This window comes from Lolium rigidum, chromosome 6 (assembly GCF_022539505.1).
Source record: "Lolium rigidum isolate FL_2022 chromosome 6, APGP_CSIRO_Lrig_0.1, whole genome shotgun sequence".
Classification (NCBI taxonomy): domain Eukaryota; kingdom Viridiplantae; phylum Streptophyta; class Magnoliopsida; order Poales; family Poaceae; genus Lolium; species Lolium rigidum.
In genome coordinates, this window is record NC_061513.1 from 294,712,689 (window position 1) to 294,729,510 (window position 16,822).

General features: G+C 45.8%; 3 protein-coding genes across 4 annotated transcripts; 2 read left to right on the forward strand and 1 right to left on the reverse strand.

Moving 5' to 3' along the window:
- Positions 1-1,130: 1,130 nt before the first annotated feature.
- On the forward strand, positions 1,131-3,675 carry LOC124664401 (12S seed storage globulin 1-like). The gene is made up of 5 exons (XM_047201932.1): positions 1,131-1,458; positions 1,579-1,853; positions 1,945-2,156; positions 2,967-3,141; positions 3,244-3,675. The coding sequence occupies exons 1-5, from the start codon at positions 1,131-1,133 to the stop codon at positions 3,673-3,675; spliced, it is 1,422 nt and encodes a 473-aa protein (XP_047057888.1).
- A 175-nt stretch (positions 3,676-3,850) lies between these two features.
- LOC124664402 (mucin-2-like) lies at positions 3,851-10,071 on the forward strand. The gene is made up of 6 exons (XM_047201933.1): positions 3,851-3,904; positions 5,838-6,042; positions 6,168-6,288; positions 7,976-8,090; positions 8,520-9,689; positions 9,775-10,071. The coding sequence occupies exons 1-6, from the start codon at positions 3,851-3,853 to the stop codon at positions 10,018-10,020; spliced, it is 1,911 nt and encodes a 636-aa protein (XP_047057889.1). The 3' UTR covers positions 10,021-10,071.
- A 493-nt stretch (positions 10,072-10,564) lies between these two features.
- Positions 10,565-14,705, reverse strand: LOC124660394 (probable zinc metalloprotease EGY2, chloroplastic). 2 transcript variants are annotated; one of them, XM_047198202.1, is made up of 13 exons: positions 14,447-14,705; positions 14,240-14,338; positions 13,940-14,035; positions 13,777-13,854; positions 13,624-13,677; positions 13,353-13,460; positions 12,959-13,033; positions 12,759-12,864; positions 12,534-12,627; positions 11,944-12,097; positions 11,388-11,595; positions 11,144-11,304; positions 10,565-11,022 (listed from the first exon to the last, which is right to left on the reverse strand). In XM_047198202.1, the coding sequence occupies exons 1-13, from the start codon at positions 14,699-14,701 to the stop codon at positions 10,768-10,770; spliced, it is 1,743 nt and encodes a 580-aa protein (XP_047054158.1). In that variant the 5' UTR covers positions 14,702-14,705; the 3' UTR covers positions 10,565-10,767. The 2 variants fall into 2 exon arrangements, with proteins under 2 accessions (XP_047054158.1, XP_047054157.1); XM_047198201.1 differs by having other exon boundaries at positions 13,777-13,860.
- Between the last annotated feature and the right edge of the window lie 2,117 nt (positions 14,706-16,822).

Here is a 16,822-nt window from a genome sequence, read left to right on the forward strand (position 1 = left end):
AATTTCCCCGCCACTCGCTCAAATTGTCAGCTGCGGATCCTATTTGTTTTGTATCAGTTAGATGAGACATGTGACTCAACAAATGCTCCAGTAATTAAATTTTTTTTAAGAAACTAAATTGAGGAGGTGATACGTCATACGTGACATCTAAGTCAACAAAGGGTCCATTATATTGTTCATACGTGATGACGACGTCGCTCCATCGTCACGCTAGTACTCATCGAAACATGGCGAGGAGGTTTGAGCGTATCTTGTGATTTATGTATATTAATTAATTATTTAGAAAAAGTAATAGAAGGCATGGTAGTATTCGATGGGAATAAGTACTTGTTGTGAAGAGTTTTAGGCTTTGAGCAGCCTAATCCTAGCCATTGAAGAATCTTTAAGACGGTCTAAATGGATATGGAGCTACATATTGGACTCACAACCCAACAAATATATGTTTGCATCACATTTCTATACGGCATAGCTTCAACAACAATTTTTTTTTGTATACCCCATATCATTTTATCCGCTTACGTGGATTATAGATCCTACATTTCTATCTTTTGTTGACATGGACATGACTCATCCACTTTACTCTCTATGATATATAGATAGACACAAGTCATAGGAATTTACCCTCGTGGCCACATGCATCCAATTACATGTTGTTGTGCATGGACCAGATTTTTTGTTCACATAGACATGGCTAATCAACTTTACTCCCGATGATATATGGATAGACACAAGTCATGAAAATTTTGCCACATGACCGAATGCATCCATATACATGTTTTGTGTGCATATACCAAAAGGCAAACAAACCACAAAAGGAGTCATAAGTGGCCAAAATATAGTTGTAGAAAGTACAAGTAATATTATATGTTGATTAGTCCTCACATAATGTCAAAGAGTTGTTTCTATCTAGAAGGTGGTGCTGTCCTAAGTTAGAATTAGTTGTAGGTGAAAAGCAACACATAACTTTTTAGGCAAAGTTATATCTACTCACAATTTAAGCCATGTGAGTCATCATGTATATCTTCTTCTCTATGTCATGATCATCTTAAGCTACTTTTTCTGGCTATAAAAACTAGCTCACATTCACCAAACTAGCATCAACCAACCTTCTCCAATCTCTTCAAGCAGTCATGGCAACTACCAGTTTTCCATCTGTTTTGTTTTACTTTTGCATGTTCCTCTTGTGCCATGGATCTATGGCTCAGCTATTCGGACAGAGCTTTACTTTGTGGCAAAGCTCTAGACAAGGAGGTTCGAGAGGGTGCAAATTTGATAAGCTGCAAGCATTTGAACCACTACAGAAAGTGCGGTCGGAAGCTGGTGTCACCGAGTATTTTGATGAGCATAATGAACAATTTCGTTGTACTGGTGTATCCGTCATCCGTCGTATTATTGAGCCTCGAGGCCTCTTGCTGCCTCAATACCACAATGCTCATGCCTTGGTGTACATCCTTCAAGGTTGGTGTCTGAATTGAATATGACAATTGCATTATTATACTACACTAGGAGTTATGATGTGCCCAATTTACATCATCATCAATCTTTTTAAAATATTAATCCAAACAATTTTTATTTTAGGTAAGGGCGTTATAGGGTTGAATTTCCCTGGATGCCCAGCGACCTTCCAACAAGAGTTTCAACCGTTTGGTCAAGGGCAGTTTTCCCAGGATCAAACTCGAAGCCAGAAGTTTACGGATGAGCACCAGAGGGTTCATAGCTTCAAACAAGGAGATGTTGTTGCTCTGCCCGCTGGTATTGTACATTGGAGCTACAATGATGGTGATGCATCTATTGTAGCTGTTTATGTCTTCGACGTAAACAACAATGCTAATCAACTTGAACCTATACAAAAGGTAACTATAGATCTAATCTAAATATTATTTAAAAATATATATTAGTGGAATATTATTGAACTTTTTTTACTTCATCAATATAAAATTTCAGGAATTCTTGTTGGCTGGTAACAACAATAGAGGGCAACAATCCGAACAAAACATATTCAATGGATTCAGCATTCAACTTCTTAGTGAAGCCCTCGGTATCAGTCAACAAGCAGCACAAAGGATTCGGAATCAAAATGATCAAAGAGGTGAGATAATTCGTGTGCGTCAAGGCCTTCAATTCTTGAAGCCCATTGTGTCCCAACAAGGACAAGGAGAGCAGTATGCATACCAACCAATTCAACATCGGGAAGGACAAACAACCCAATACCCAGAAGGGCAATCAGCTCAATATCCAGGACAATCAACTCAATACCCTGAAGGGCAATCAGCTCAATATCCACAAGGGCAATCAACTCAATATCCACAAGGACAATCAACCCAATACCCGCAAGGACAATCAACTCAATACCCCGAAGGGCAATCAACCCAATACCCTCAAGGACAATCAACTCAATATCCAGGACAATCAACTCAATATCCAGGACAATCAACTCAATACCCCGAAGGGCAATCAACTCAATATCCACAGGGGCAATCAACCCAATACCCACAAGGACAATCAACTCAATATCCGCAAGGGCAATCAACTCAATACCCCGAAGGGCAATCAACTCAATATCCACAAGGACAATCAACTCAATATCCACAAGGGCAATCAACCCAATACCCGCAAGGACAATCAACTCAATATCCACAAGGGCAATCAACCCAATACCCGCAAGGACAATCAACTCAATATCCAGGACAATCAACTCAATACCCCGAAGGGCAATCAACTCAATATCCACAGGGGCAATCAACCCAATACCCACAAGGACAATCAACTCAATATCCACAAGGGCAATCAACTCAATACCCCGAAGGGCAATCAACTCAATATCCACAAGGGCAATCAACCCAATACCCCGGAGGACAATCAACCCAATACCCGCAAGGACAATCAACTCAATACCCCGAAGTGCAATCAACTCAATATCCGGGACAATCAACTCAATGCCCTCAAGGACACTCAACGGTCAAAATTTTCAATGGTCTTGAGGAGAATGTTTGCTCATTAAAGGCAACGCTAAACGTCGAAAGCCCCCAAAGTGCCGACACGTATAATCCACGTGCTGGCAGGATAACACGCGTCAACGGCAATAATTTCCCCATCCTTAACATTGTGCAAATGAGTGCTACAAGAGTAAATCTATATCAGGTACGTACGATGCTGCATTTCGATGCACTACCCCATTCTTTGATATTTTAAGCTTCATAATCCATGGTTAATGATATGGTATACAAATAATTTGAATTGCAGAATGCTATTCTTTCACCATTCTGGAACATTAATGCACACAGCATCGTGTACATGATCCAAGGACATGCTCGGGTTCAGGTCGTCAGTAACCATGGTCAGACTGTATTCAACGACCGCCTTCGCCAAGGGCAGCTGCTAATCATACCACAACACTTTGTTGTCCTCAAAAAGGCAGAGCGTGAAGGATGCCAATATATATCATTCAACACCAACGCGAACTCCATGGTTAGTCACGTCGCGGGAAAGAACTCCATCTTGAGCGCCTTGCCTGTTGATGTGCTCGCGAATGCATACCGCATTTCCAGGCAGGATGCCCGAAACCTCAAAAACAACAGGGGAGAAGAGCTCGGTGCATTCACTCCTAAAGGGGCCAGCTCCCAGGCTTCCGGAGAGGAGGATGAGGTGTCGGGTCGTCGTCTCGTCGATAAGTAAGGCAAAAGAGTGAATTAAGGAGTGTATGATGATAAGTAGTATATTGAAATAATGGTGTTACCGATGTGTAACTTGGTGTCCCGTAGATGTTTATCTCAATAAAAGGTTTGTCTTGATATATTATTTGTTTGTGTCTTGTATTTCTACCTTTTCTAACAAAATCGTAAAAGTATGCATGGAGCACTCAAGAGCTAAAAGGACTCTCCGGAAAACCAAGGTCCCTCCAAAAGTGGGTGTTTTGGTTGGAGGTAGAGGTGCCGACGCAATATCCCGCATATCTCACTGATAGTACTAATTCTACTACATTTGTGGTTTTCTTTATATAATAAAATGGCACAAAAAATTCCGTTTCGTGGAGGAAAGAGTTTCCAGCCAGAGAAAAACGCATACTCATCACTTTTTTCAATAAAAGGAATACATTAATATCAAAAGATACCAATTACACCCAGCCTCTGCAACAACGCCCCACCCTAATGGCAGTACGGATGCACACAGCCAAAAAAGAGTAAAGAAAACTAAGAAATAAAAGTCCCGCTACAGCCTTCTAGACCTAGCAACAGCAATACAACCACCACCGTGACAACGCCTGAAGTACAGACTCTCCAAAAGCGACGCATCCAAGAAGGAAACAGTGCACCAGCGCTGTCGTTGCCCGACCAAAGGTCTTAGGATTTCTCCCTGAAAATAGTCTCCACTCTCAAAACAATGCTTCCAACAAGAACATTGCCAGGCACAACCAGTTAAGGCCAAACCTTGGGGTTTTTACCCTGAGAGGTAAGACTCTAAACTTCTCCTGTGCTGCCGCCCCCACATGCATACCACTGCTGCAAGCCTGGAACGCCAAGCAGATCCCTCAGCATCACCTTGACTCGAACCTCCTTTAGCCAGTCCACCAATCTGGCCTTCATGATATTCCTTCTTCTGACTTCATCAGGGACCAAAAAGTCATCTGATGTCAACACAGAATATAGCTTCGCGGCGCTCCCTCCGGAACCAAACGGTCGGAATAAAAACATGGGTGCGCGCGACCGAATACCACCCGATCCAGCAAACTGCAGGCAAAATATGCACTTGTTCCATTCGCTAGCGGAGCTTTCCGGAACTCATCTCTCCAGCCGGATCAAAGCAAGCCGACCTCCGGTAGATCTTCATCTTCGCTTGCGAGAAACCCGAGGACCGCCACCAAAAACAAAGCAAGACCGAGCAGCCCCCACGCCGCCGGTCCCTCCCGCCGGATCACCGGGGAAGAAGACAACGGCGCGGATCATGCGTACCACCGCTGAACCGTCACCGGGGGCGGAGGCCGCCACCGCTCTACCGAATCCTCCATGGCTACCGACGGAGAGCATCAGGCCCCGGCCTGCCGCCCGGCTTCCTCCGCCGGCGCTTCATCACCTCCCATGGAACGCCACCGTGGAAACCCTCCCCCCCCCTCGTCGTTCGATGGAAGGGGCGCCGCCACCGCCGCCGTGGCCGAGGCCGGGGCCGGGGCTGTGGCCGGGCCGGGGCCGGAGCCGGGGCCGAGACCAGCAGCAGCGGCGGCTGAGGTGCGGCGGTCCGGGGGCGCTGCTCGGAGCGGGGCGGGTTGATCCTCCGCCGCCGCCCGGGAGGGGGGCGGGAGAGGAGGAGGCGGCGAGATCACTAATCCACCAACCGTCATCGTTTTCAAGAATATAGTTTGATTCAAACCGGCTTGGGGACAAATGGGTTCGAGATGCCTTCACTGCACTGTCGCTGCACAGTGTGCACATAGCATCCCCACAGCCCAGATTAAACACAGCAGCAGTCCAGGTCCACTCACTTCACTCCTCCCCACGGCTATTTCAAAAACACGAATGGATTTCAAACGCTAATTAATTTATTAATGAGCCCCCATCAAAAAATAATCAATGGACATCCTCTTAATTAATCTCTACCCAAACCCAATTCAAACTCGCAGCTCCATCCACACCACACCAGGTAGCTGAAAGCAGAGACCTTTCTTTCTCCTCTCCCACTCACTGCCGTTGCTTCACTCTCACTGCTGCTCCTCAGCTCGCTCGCTCACGGGCCACAATCCCCACTGCTGCAGGAGCCAGATCTCGCCGGGAAGAGGAACCCAGCCCAGCCCCAAAAGCAATGGCGGAGTGAGGCGCGCGCGCGCGCGGATCGAAGCGATGCAGCGGGTGGCCATGGCGGAGGGCGGCGCGGGGGCGGGGGGGAGGACGCTGGGCGCGGTCATCCGGGAGAAGGACGAGGAGCTGGCGCTCTTCCTCCAGATGCGCCGCCGCCGCGGCCAGGAGGCCGACCTGCTCCTCGACGGCGACGCCGGGGACGACGACGGGCTGCTGCTGCTCGACCCTCCCCCGCCCCCGCCGCCGCACGCCGGTAAGAAGAGAAAGCTCCGAGATTTCCCACTCAACCCGTGCCCGTTTCCTCTGCTCCTGCTGTGCTGTTCTGTTCTTATGTGGGGGCGAAAACCCTAGCTTACCCTGTCTGGGTTTATGGCGCAGAGCCCCGGGCGCCGGCGCCGGCGCCGGCGGGGTACAGGATGGGCGGCGGGTTCCGGAGGGCGCCCGGCGGGGCCGACGACTTCCTCCACTCCGACGCCGGCGACAAGAACGACTACGACTGGTAGGTGCTGCCTTTTACTGACGCAATCTGCTAATTCCGTGCTGTTCGGATTGCCCGGGCGACGAAATCATTGCCGCAGACAAAGGCTGGAGCTAACTGGGACTCCACCATTGCGAATTGAATCCAACTTTCGTTTTTGTTGCTGGGCTGTTCATTGCTTGGTGCTGGTGCCCTGAAGTTTGAACTGTCTATAAATGCAGTGTTTGCTTTGGTCTGATGCATGTATGTCTCCGCACGAGTGGGAGAAACTCCTGACATGCGGTGGCCTTACTTATTCAGGAGCTATGTTCTAGATAGTCTTTGCTGAGGCCCCCATACTTTAATTGGCAGCTAAATTAATGTGCTGCTACTGTATATTTCGAATTGATGTGCAGAGATCTTATAAAATTTTGGGGTTGCAGTAATATGTGCTTTCAGCTTCTGTTGCCGCCTCCACCCTGCAGAGTTTTAATGCCAAGCCATAAAGCTTTGTCTTTTGCCCCAATTCAGTGTTGTTGGTTAGAGTTTACCTGTTGTTGTTAGAAAGGTGGTTGTGGGAGGTAGTAGTTGGCTCCCTTGTTGACCCTAGCCACTACTTCTTTCGTCGATAATGTGTGGTAATTAAGCTGTCCTTTTTTATTTTACACATTGAGCTGTAGGGTGTGCTATCTGGATGGAGATGCGATTGCAAGATCTTCCAGAGCTCTGTTTGTGGAGTTGTCAATTTGCCCCAGTTTTTTCTCTTTGCTTTTTTGGTTGGTTAATGGTTAACTAGTTAGGGCGACCATGATGCGGTGAACTTTCTGTGATTTTGCTGCATTTTTGTACGATGAAATTGTTTTCTTTTTCTGAATAGGGGAGTGTAGCCCCAGCCTCTGCATCACACGGCTTTCTTTATTGCAAAGTAATAGTATCAAAGTATATTACAACTCATAGGTCACATAAAGTTGCAACGTGGATTAACCAATGAAATAGAGAAAAAGAACGGTGTCTAATCATGTTGGATTCTAAGCGATTGGCAAGATAGGTATTTTCAGGTTTTTCTAACTTAGCACCTACAAGCTACTTATCTTAGCCCTAGTAGATTTGATTGGTGTGGCTTGACTTGTTTGCTATGTTTTTGTCCTTAACGCCTGTTCAATCATTAGCGTGTTAGTAGTTGTGTGAGCGTTAGGTCTCCAGGAAGCCATATTATCATTTAAAACGTATTCTTTTTGTTAAGAGGACTATTGGATTGCTTGGTTGGTAGGTGGCAGGTGGACTATGGAACAAGTGCACATGATATCTGTCTTTGTTTGCTATGTGAATTTGATGGATGGAATTATGTACTGATCAGTAACAGAGAGTCATGAAAGGGATTCAAGTTACGTTTTATAAACCAGCTATTTAGCGTCCATCTCTTTCATCCTATGCATGATATAAAGTTCTGTTGCTACATGAATGCCACCATAGAACATTTTACTTGTCAGTGAATATGGTCGAACACTTTATTTTGATATTTATTGTTATGCTAAGTTAATCAAACACCATATGATGGCTTCTGAAGCCTTCACAGATGCAACTAGAATGTTACCCATTTTGATATGTTTGTTGCCTACCTTTACAAGTTCATTCTGCCACACCGTACATTTTAGTTAGAGACCAGTGTTGGGCTGCAGTTTCAGAGTACTTATCTGGCCTTCCTGACAATGAATCTGTTCACTTTCAGGCTTCTCACTCCACCAGGAACTCCACTATTCCCGTCTCATGAAGCTGCACCAAAAAGGTCTCCAGTGAGCCAAACTGGATCACCAAAGACTCGCCAAGCCGCCTTGAAATCTAGGGTGAGCACATGAAACCTGAGTGTTACTTGGTTTCTGCATGATTACCTACTGTGGTGAATATTTTTCAGTTATTCACATAATTCAACAAACTTCTGCTCATGGCGGATGCAAACTGATATGATGTAACAAACTTCTGTGCACCATGTTAGAGTATATGAGTATATACTACTTCAGTTTATGTTTTGAATTATTTCGATTTTCATGCAGATAAGCTCTCCATAGATTTATCTCAAAGATAGTACTTTGTTGTCTCATAACTTTGTAATGTATTTGTATGCATATTTTGACATGTATATATCTGTGCAGTTGGTAATTAGTTGTTACTGTTGTTAACAAGACCTTTAGAATCTGGTTTTGGGGTCGCTGCTTTCTATACGCATGATGTTTACTTATAATTTCCTTTTTATCTGCTTTTGCATGGTACTATAGCTGGCCAATCATGCAGATCCTCCACCAAGAGCCACACTTCCATTGAGAACAGCATCGTCGAACAGCTTGAACTCAGCTGCAACAATTCGTCGGCCATCGTCATCTGGGGGGCTTACGTCTAATTCTTCGAGGCCTTCAACACCAACTGGACGTGCTGCACTGACCGCTACATCCAAAGGTTCAAGACCGTCAACACCTAATTCTCGGGCTACACTGCCTGGCAAGACTGAACCTACTGCCCCAAGATCGTCAACACCCACTTCCAGGTCAACACTTCCTGCAGCAAGGTCAACACAGCCCCCAGCAAGGTCAGCACAGCCTCCAGCAAGGTCAACGCAGCCTCCTGCGAGGTCAACAACGCCATCAAGGACAGCTGGCTCTGGTAGTGCCACCAGGACATCAATTCCTGCAGGCAGAGCATCAGCACCTGCTAGCAGATCATCAACACCTACTTCAAGATCATCAATGCCTGCTACTAGATCAACTACACCTTTGTCCAGGCCCTCCTTACCAGCCCAAAGCAAGCCTGCATCAAGGTCATCAACCCCAACAAGGCGGTCTTCTGCCCCTGCCCCTGCCACCCAGCACGGTAACTTGCCCAGTCCAGTTCGATCCTCCAGACCAGGACCTACAATGCCCAAAACTTCTGCATCAGCAGCGACAACAACAGCGTTGGCACCTTCAAGGGGCAGCTCACCTACTGTCAGATCAAGACCATGGAAACCTTCTGAAATGCCCGGCTTCTCGCTTGATGCGCCTCCAAATCTGAGGACTTCACTACCAGAAAGACCAACCTCTGTCACTCGGGGTAGACCTGGAGCACCTAGTTCCAGATCTTCCTCTGTGGAGCCTGGGCCAGCTGGTCGACCAAAACGCCAGTCTTGCTCTCCTTCAAGAGGGAGGACTTCAAATGGCAGTGTGCCTTCGGGGAGTTCCATGCCGGCAGTGAGAAGATCACATCTTAACGGAGGTGACAGTGTGAACCCAGTTCAGATGGGCAATAAGATGGTTGAGAGGGTAGTGAACATGAGAAGACTAGTTCCTCCAAAACATGATGATCAAAGATCCAGCCTCAATAGTCTTTCTGGGAAATCTTTAAATTCTCCAGACAGCTCTGGCTTCGGCAGGTCATTGTCAAAAAAGTCGCTGGACATGGCACTTCGGCACATGGTAATTTACCCCCCTTTCATCTGTTTAGCCAACACCTAAAATCACTCCATTAGTTAAATTGAAACTGAGATGTAATTTTGCACAGGACATTCGGCGCAGCATTCCAAACAATTTACGGCCTCTTATGACGAGCATTCCAGCATCATCTGTGCATAGCGCCCGGTCGGGATCCACGAGGGGCAGACCACTAAGTGTATCGGACTCCCCTCTCGCAACAAGCAGCAACGCCAGCTCCGAGCCTAGCGTCAACAACAACCTGATGTGCTTTGACAGTATTGACATCGACGATGAGCTGTGCAGCAGCGATAGAGCAGGACATTATGCACGATGAGGTGCATCTATGCTAGTCCTATTATAAAGTTCTGACTGATGAATTCTTACGACCTCCAAATGTCCAGAGCGGCAGTGTAGAAGATCATCTCCAAGATGATCTGATGAGCTGCTCGATGTAATGTGGTAGCTGCTCTATGTAGGTTCATATATTTAGGTTCATATATTTATCCATTCATGTAATGTGGTAGCTGCTCTATGTTTGACTATCATCTGGACCTTTGTATGTTATTGATATGGAAGATTCTGTTTTTAATCTGTTCCTTCTTCGACCAGTTCGCTATGCTGGTACCAAAGCATGTCCCTCTGTCTGAACTGTATCAGCAATGTAAACTTGTTAGCCGTTTCTTTGAAGCACATGATATTGGAGTCGCCAGTTATGGTAGCCTATCTTACTGAATGTAGAATCCCATATTGTTAGGGCTGCTAGATTAATGTTATTGACAGCAAATACTGTTCTGAAATTAGCAAAATAGTTATCAGCTTACAGAAAGGTTGAGATAATCTGTCATGAACTGATCATCAGAATTTGAACAGATAACAGGTACAGCCGGAACAATGTAATACTGGACTATGTTGCTCTACTCTGGTACAAGGTGAACACTAGCTACCACAAGAAAAACTCCTGCGTTTTATTTTTGCTACTGCAAGGAGCTATTATGATCAAGGAATTATCGTGAAGATGACATAACCATCTCACAGATACTGTTGGAAGAGGAGAAGCTATGAGAGTTCCAAAACTGTTTCTTCAGAAGTCAAAATCAGTAACTTGCGATGGATCGAAGAGGAACGGATAGGGTAGGCAGACCAGGAGCCCCAGGAACAGAACGGCGACGCCAAGGCCGATGTAGGTATTATCAGGCTCTGTTATTTCCTCAGAGAGAGGAGCGATTGGACCCCGCTGCAGGAAGAAGATGAGCACCACAAAGTAGAAGGCGACGTCGCTGAAGAGCGACGAGAGCCCAAGCAATCCGATGGTGACACTGCTGAGCCGAGACGATACCTGTCACAGAGCCAAGTTTGGGTTCATCAGAGGGTGCATCACAAGCCGAGGCTGAGCAAGCACATAAGTTTTTCAGGTAGCTTTTAATCTCGCTTTATTGTTTAAGCAGCACCCTCTTTACCTTTCTTCCCCACATGGCGAACGCTATGCGACCGCCGTCGAGCTCTCCTGCGGGGATGCTATTGATGGCGTTGATTAGGAGACCAGCCCAAGCCCATAAAACCAGTGGGTTGATGGATAGCTGTGTCCCTTCTTTTAGAACATCTCCGAGAATAAGCTTTGCTGTACCAAGGAAAGATGGATCAAACTAAGAAGAATTTGCATAATTCAAAAGCATGACGTGTTTACATAGTTCAAACACTTACCAAGACCACCGAGAAGAAATGATTGATGAAATACGGCTGGATCTACGATGATGCCGATGCCATCACTAGGAGGTAAGGTGAAGCCGAGTAGCAGAAGAGCAAATCCAAGGGTGTACCCCGCAATCGGTCCAGCACCTGCTACCTTCAGTAGGTCCCCGCGGTTGCGGACAATGTTGACTATTCTGGTGATGGTACCAAAAGATCCTATCTACAGCAAATAGAGAAAATGAGACACTTGTATATTATGGTGCACTAGATAAGTTGGAAATGCTGGTGCCAAAGCTACAGTCTATCTCCCAATATTCCCATGTTTGTTATAGAAGGCCTGCAGTGATAGTGCCTTTTTCTATCTATGCTATAAAAAGGCACATTCCAGACCGAACACTGCTTTCGAATTACAAATAGTAAAATACGCAACAGAAACAAAATGAAGTTTAACAATGCTCTTCCAACTTTATCTCATAATCTGGAGTAACCAAGGAAATCATCGAAGATTTTTTCCTTTTCTAGAAAAATGACAACTTTCCTTAGTTGAAGTTGTAGACCTGCAACTTACCTGCCAGCTAGGAACAAAATATGGCACTGAAAGCTTGACCCCAGCATCCTTAGCAGCAAGGATGTGTCCAATTTCATGAACCCCTACTATGAGTCCAGTTACCAGGGCACCAGACAGTCCTTCTTTCAATAGCTCAGGGTTATCAAATGTTGATCTGGAGAAGAAAATTCTTGTGAAAAATAGTACCTCACTAGTGTTCGACACAAATTATCAAATATATACAGGTTTTCTTTCAAATTAGAGGAGTTCAACAGAAATTGTTCACATTAACCAGAATGTAAAATAAATAAATAATGTAATTGGAAATAGAAATTTCACATGTATTAATAAGGCTTTGTCACGACAGGAAGATAGAAGTTTAGCATCATATTGCTAATCTCATATCTAATGTCTAGAGTATAACATCACTTGACCACCTTGTAACTTCAAAATTGTTTTAACACAAAGGTCACATGTTGCAATTCTAAACTGATATCAAACTACAGAAAATGGAAATCAATACCTCAACTCTCATAGTATAAAGAAATGAACAATTTGGTTCAACACAGGATAAATAAAAATGGTGAATAAATGAAAGAGAAACCTCATACAGCAAGTTGTCCTGGAGGACAGGTACATTTCGAAGCAACAAGGTGAGGACAGTAACTAATCCGAATGCACCAGCAGCAGCCCACTCTGGGACGGCTGAAAATTCAATTTACCAAGAACCGAATCAGCAAGCTCAACAACATACTAATGCAAATATTTAGGCGGCTGACACTTAGGAAAAATATTAGACCACTCTGACCAACGAGCACCGACGAAAAAGGTATTACCTCCAGTAACAGGCTCCACTGTCTGCCTAGGTACAACTACTGCAACTGGCTGCTCATCCTCTGGATTGATGAGAAGAAAAACCCTAAATTCATCACCAAATTTGTTCTGTTGATAACCAGGAACGGTACACAGATCAGAACATTCACATGTGTACAAGATAAGATTTTCAGAAGGACCGGCTTTTCAAGTATCATTTTACCTCTAGTCTAGTAGTGATCTTCTCAAAACTTATGGCTGGCACACCGCGCAAGTTCCCCTTGAATAGTATTCCTCCCTTATGTACACAAGTGAAGGTAGTAAATAGCAATTAGTTACTCAGAGAAATTATATATCTACTTACATGAGGACATCCCAGATCAGAGTTTAAGTCATATACGTAATCATTTAACAGGTAAGTCATATTTCCTAAGAGAATTTGATATATTTGAACTTTATGCCTTGTCACGTAGCCAGGTATCAGTATGGGTACATCTTCATAAAGACATTTAGTGAAAAAATAATTTGCAAGTGATATTTGAGTGGAAATTAGTAACACAAATCCAACGTATGCACATGAAGGTAAACGGTAAAGCCATGAGATGTCGGATATTCACCTCATACGGCTCATGGCTGGTCACGAAGAATGTGTCAAAACCGAAAACTTGATCCTTTAGAATGTCAACTGTTTCCTTGGGGATGGCAACAGCTTCCTCAAGCTGTTGCTGCAGATCATTGAGATTTAAAATGTAAACGATAATTTTCTGTTTAATATCCACTCTGCCATAGAGATTATGAGGAACAAGTAGTACATATCTCTGATTTTTAATGTCCCACTGAACTTATGAACATACTAGATACCGAGAAAATCAATACGGAAACATTTACCTTCATTCCAGGCAAAGGCGAGCCGCTAGCAACATCGACAACCTCCACCTGTGCCTGTTTTTAACAGTATTTTATTGGACATACCATGGTTGCATTATCAATGTCTATAAGGTGAAATTTGTCATGACGTCAACTTCATTACTGCGAACATACCTGTGCAGCGCTATCAGTGCCTGCAGCAGCATCTTTGTCGATGTTCTGAACAGTATCGCTGGTGCTAGCAACCTCCACCTGCTCCTGTTTTCAACAGAATTTTATCAGGCATGCCATGGTTGAGTTCTCAGTGCTATGCCATGATTACTGCCACGAGCATTACCTTCGCATCACTGGCTGCAGTACCAGTCAATCTGCTGATGTTCCGAAGCGTGTTGCTGATGCTCAGCGGCTCTGCATTCGGGGATTCATCTTTCGTCTGGTGAGGGCATGTGAAAGCTAGACAATTATACTTCAGTCACATTCTCATTGTTCATCTAGCTAGGATCCTAGGTCCGACAGACATGAGAAAACCACACACTGCAGATGCTCTGATAAGTAAGGCAGGCGAAAACTTTGGCTGTTTGGCATAATGCATTTCAGACTCAATTTGAGAAACTGTAAAAATAAGGATGGTAGGTACGTTATTTGCACTGGAGTCTGTCTCTGCAGTTGCATTTGGTTCTGCGACAACACTGTCAACTGAAGGCGATGAACCATCTTCTACAACCTCTTTTTTCTCCTGGAAGATAGAAAAATAATGCAAGCTGAATACGTTCTGTACCTTTACAAAAAAAATTGTTCCAGAATTTTACGACAGCTTGATAACGTCCCTAACACAACAGAATACCTCGTCGCCATTGCTCACAGGCTCAGGTTCAGTCTCATCCGCTGCTCTGCATGCGACTCTTCGGCTCCTTGCCGTTCTGTGTGGGCCGGCGGGAAGTAAGACGGAGGAGCGGAGAGCGACAGTGAGGCGAGCGCCTCTGCTCCTCGTCGCCGGCAGGGAGCTGGACGCGAGGAGGAGGCGGTGGCAGCAGCATCCGTGCGACGACGACGACGCACCCCGCGACGGCGGCAGGCAAGAAGAAGAAGAAGAGCTCATGGCGGGCGCGGTGGAGTCGAGAGGGAGGACGAGCGCGCGCCTTATCTCTTTCTGTCAAACGGTGGAAAATATAATTAAAAGAGATATTTTCTGTGGGCACGTTCTTTGCGCCAGCACGAATCTCAAAGCTTGATTTCCACTTTTATTCATGATGACGAATGGTGGTGATTTAATTCTCGAAAAAATGGTGGTGATTTGATTTGATTTAATGCCCCTATGAGAGCCGACCGATTTTGAAGTTAATGTAGTCACTTTAGGCACCGAGGACGATGGGCACCCTCGCCTTGGGTGCTGCAGACCGAAGTCAAGGACAAAGGTTCGTCGCCGATGCTACCAGCAGAGGGCAGAGATGCCACCAGTGACCTTCACCGATGCTAACATGGGAGATCGATGATGCAACAAGTGTTGTTCAGTTTTGCTAGCAACTGAGGCGGCCTCGTGCGGTGAGGCGGTCGGTCGGCGGCGTTCATGGGTGTTGTGGCCCGGTGGTCTGGCCGTGCGGACGGCAGGACATCGGCGAGTGGGGGATCTGCGCGGGTGGCTCCACCGTCTCGCGCAAGATCTGGAAGATCAGATCCCCTGCTTCTAGCTAGTTCTCTCCTCCCCGCAGGTCTCAGCTTTTGGCATCCTTAGCGCCGGAGTAGACGCTTTGTGGGAGCTGGTGGGGCGAATTGGGGCTGGGATAAATCCTTGGTCTTTGACCGGCAGCAACACATTGGACGCCGCTCACCTTCCTAGAGGCGCTGCTGAGGTCCCAACTCCCCACCCCCATCTCTGTCCCGGTAAAATGCTCAAAATCCCTCGGGTTGGACGGCGGCGGTGCCATGGGCGTCGTATCCTCATTGGAGGCGCCGTTTGGGTCGGTGGCTACCGGTGAGTGACACTTGGCTTGGTGGGTTCTGTGGGTGGTGGGGCTGATGCTGGAGGCGCTGGTCGTCTTCCCTTGGCTCCCCTACATCTTCGTGATCTGTGTCTGCCTCAAGCTTTCCCTTTCGTCTTGGTTGTTCTTGTTCGTGCCGGTGGCAGTTTAATTTGGTGTGCTCGTCGCTACGAGAAGAGCTTTGTGATCCATCCTTCTGTGTTGGTCTCTTGGTTAGCACTGCCCCCTTGTTCAAGGGTGAACATCTCCTCGTTTGACGGTACGACGCCCTTTGATCCAGGGCGAGATGGTAGGGATCCTCTTCGGCGAGGGAGGAGGTTGGTGCTCTATCTGAGTTACTTGAAGATGATCACTTGGTGCTGGTATCAATGTCGCCTGATAGATCTTCTGCTGCCGTCAACTTCCGGCTAGGCTTCGAGCATGGAGGTCTTCGTCTGCCTCAAGCTGGTCTTGATTCATATCTTTGAGTGCTTGTGATGTGCGTAGTGTTGTAAGCTGCTTGCGGTATCTTTGTAACACCGGCCGTATGGTTTTATTAATTTAAAGATGGGAATTCATGCCTTAAGTTAAAAAATAGTTTTGTTAGCAATGGTGGCCGGCGCTTCTACCAACGGCGCTCGGCGTTGCTACAAGCAGGAGGTCAGCGTTGCTACCTGCTACAGGTTAGGGTCGTGGTTGAGGATTTGCTACAACTAGTAGTGGATTTTGCTACATCGTCATATTTGTTTTGCTTGATCGGTGTTTTTGCAATGCTATGATACTCTTTTTTGTACATTTGTAACCACCGCATGAAAAATGCTGCAATTAAGTTTCAATAGCATAATTTCATTTCCATGAGGTCTCAAACAAGGTCTTTGACAAGGTCTCCCCGAATTTTTTTGTCTGGCAGGTCTTTTTCTTTTGTTTTGATCGAACCTTTTTTGCTGCAATAAAGCAGATGCAGCAAGATTTTTTCTTCAATGAAGCATTTGCAGGATTGAAGGCTAAAATAGACACGTGTTGCTCAGATGGGAGGCATGCATCCATGACAAATATGCCAGGGTCGCCCAACACTCCTCTTTCATTTATGTAGTTTCGAGTGAGACATGAGTAGAGCGGACTGAGATCCAGTGCTTCGTTTAAGCATGAACCAGATGAGAGAATACACATTGATCTATTAGTCTAGATCATCTCCGACAAGTGCAACCAGCCAAAATATAGAAAATACCAAAACCCTTATATTAAGTAAGAACTCAATCTTC

Coding starts and splice junctions, on each gene's coding strand:
- LOC124664401 (XM_047201932.1), top strand. CDS start 1,131: ATGGCAACTACCAGTTTTCCATCTGTTTTGTTTTACTTTTGCATGTTC. Junction 1,854..1,944: donor AACTTGAACCTATACAAAAG/GTAACTATAGAT, acceptor ATAAAATTTCAG/GAATTCTTGTTGGCTGGTAA. Junction 2,157..2,966: donor GTGTCCCAACAAGGACAAGG/AGAGCAGTATGC, acceptor AACGGTCAAAAT/TTTCAATGGTCTTGAGGAGA.
- LOC124664402 (XM_047201933.1), top strand. CDS start 3,851: ATGGAGCACTCAAGAGCTAAAAGGACTCTCCGGAAAACCAAGGTCCCT. Junction 3,905..5,837: donor AAACCAAGGTCCCTCCAAAA/GTGGGTGTTTTG, acceptor GAAGCGATGCAG/CGGGTGGCCATGGCGGAGGG. Junction 9,690..9,774: donor ACATGGCACTTCGGCACATG/GTAATTTACCCC, acceptor AATTTTGCACAG/GACATTCGGCGCAGCATTCC.
- LOC124660394 (XM_047198201.1), bottom strand. CDS start 14,701: ATGAGCTCTTCTTCTTCTTCTTGCCTGCCGCCGTCGCGGGGTGCGTCG. Junction 13,461..13,623: donor CGCCTTTGCCTGGAATGAAG/GTAAATGTTTCC, acceptor AATGATCTGCAG/CAACAGCTTGAGGAAGCTGT. Junction 11,305..11,387: donor ATTTCTTCTCGGTGGTCTTG/GTAAGTGTTTGA, acceptor TCCTTGGTACAG/CAAAGCTTATTCTCGGAGAT.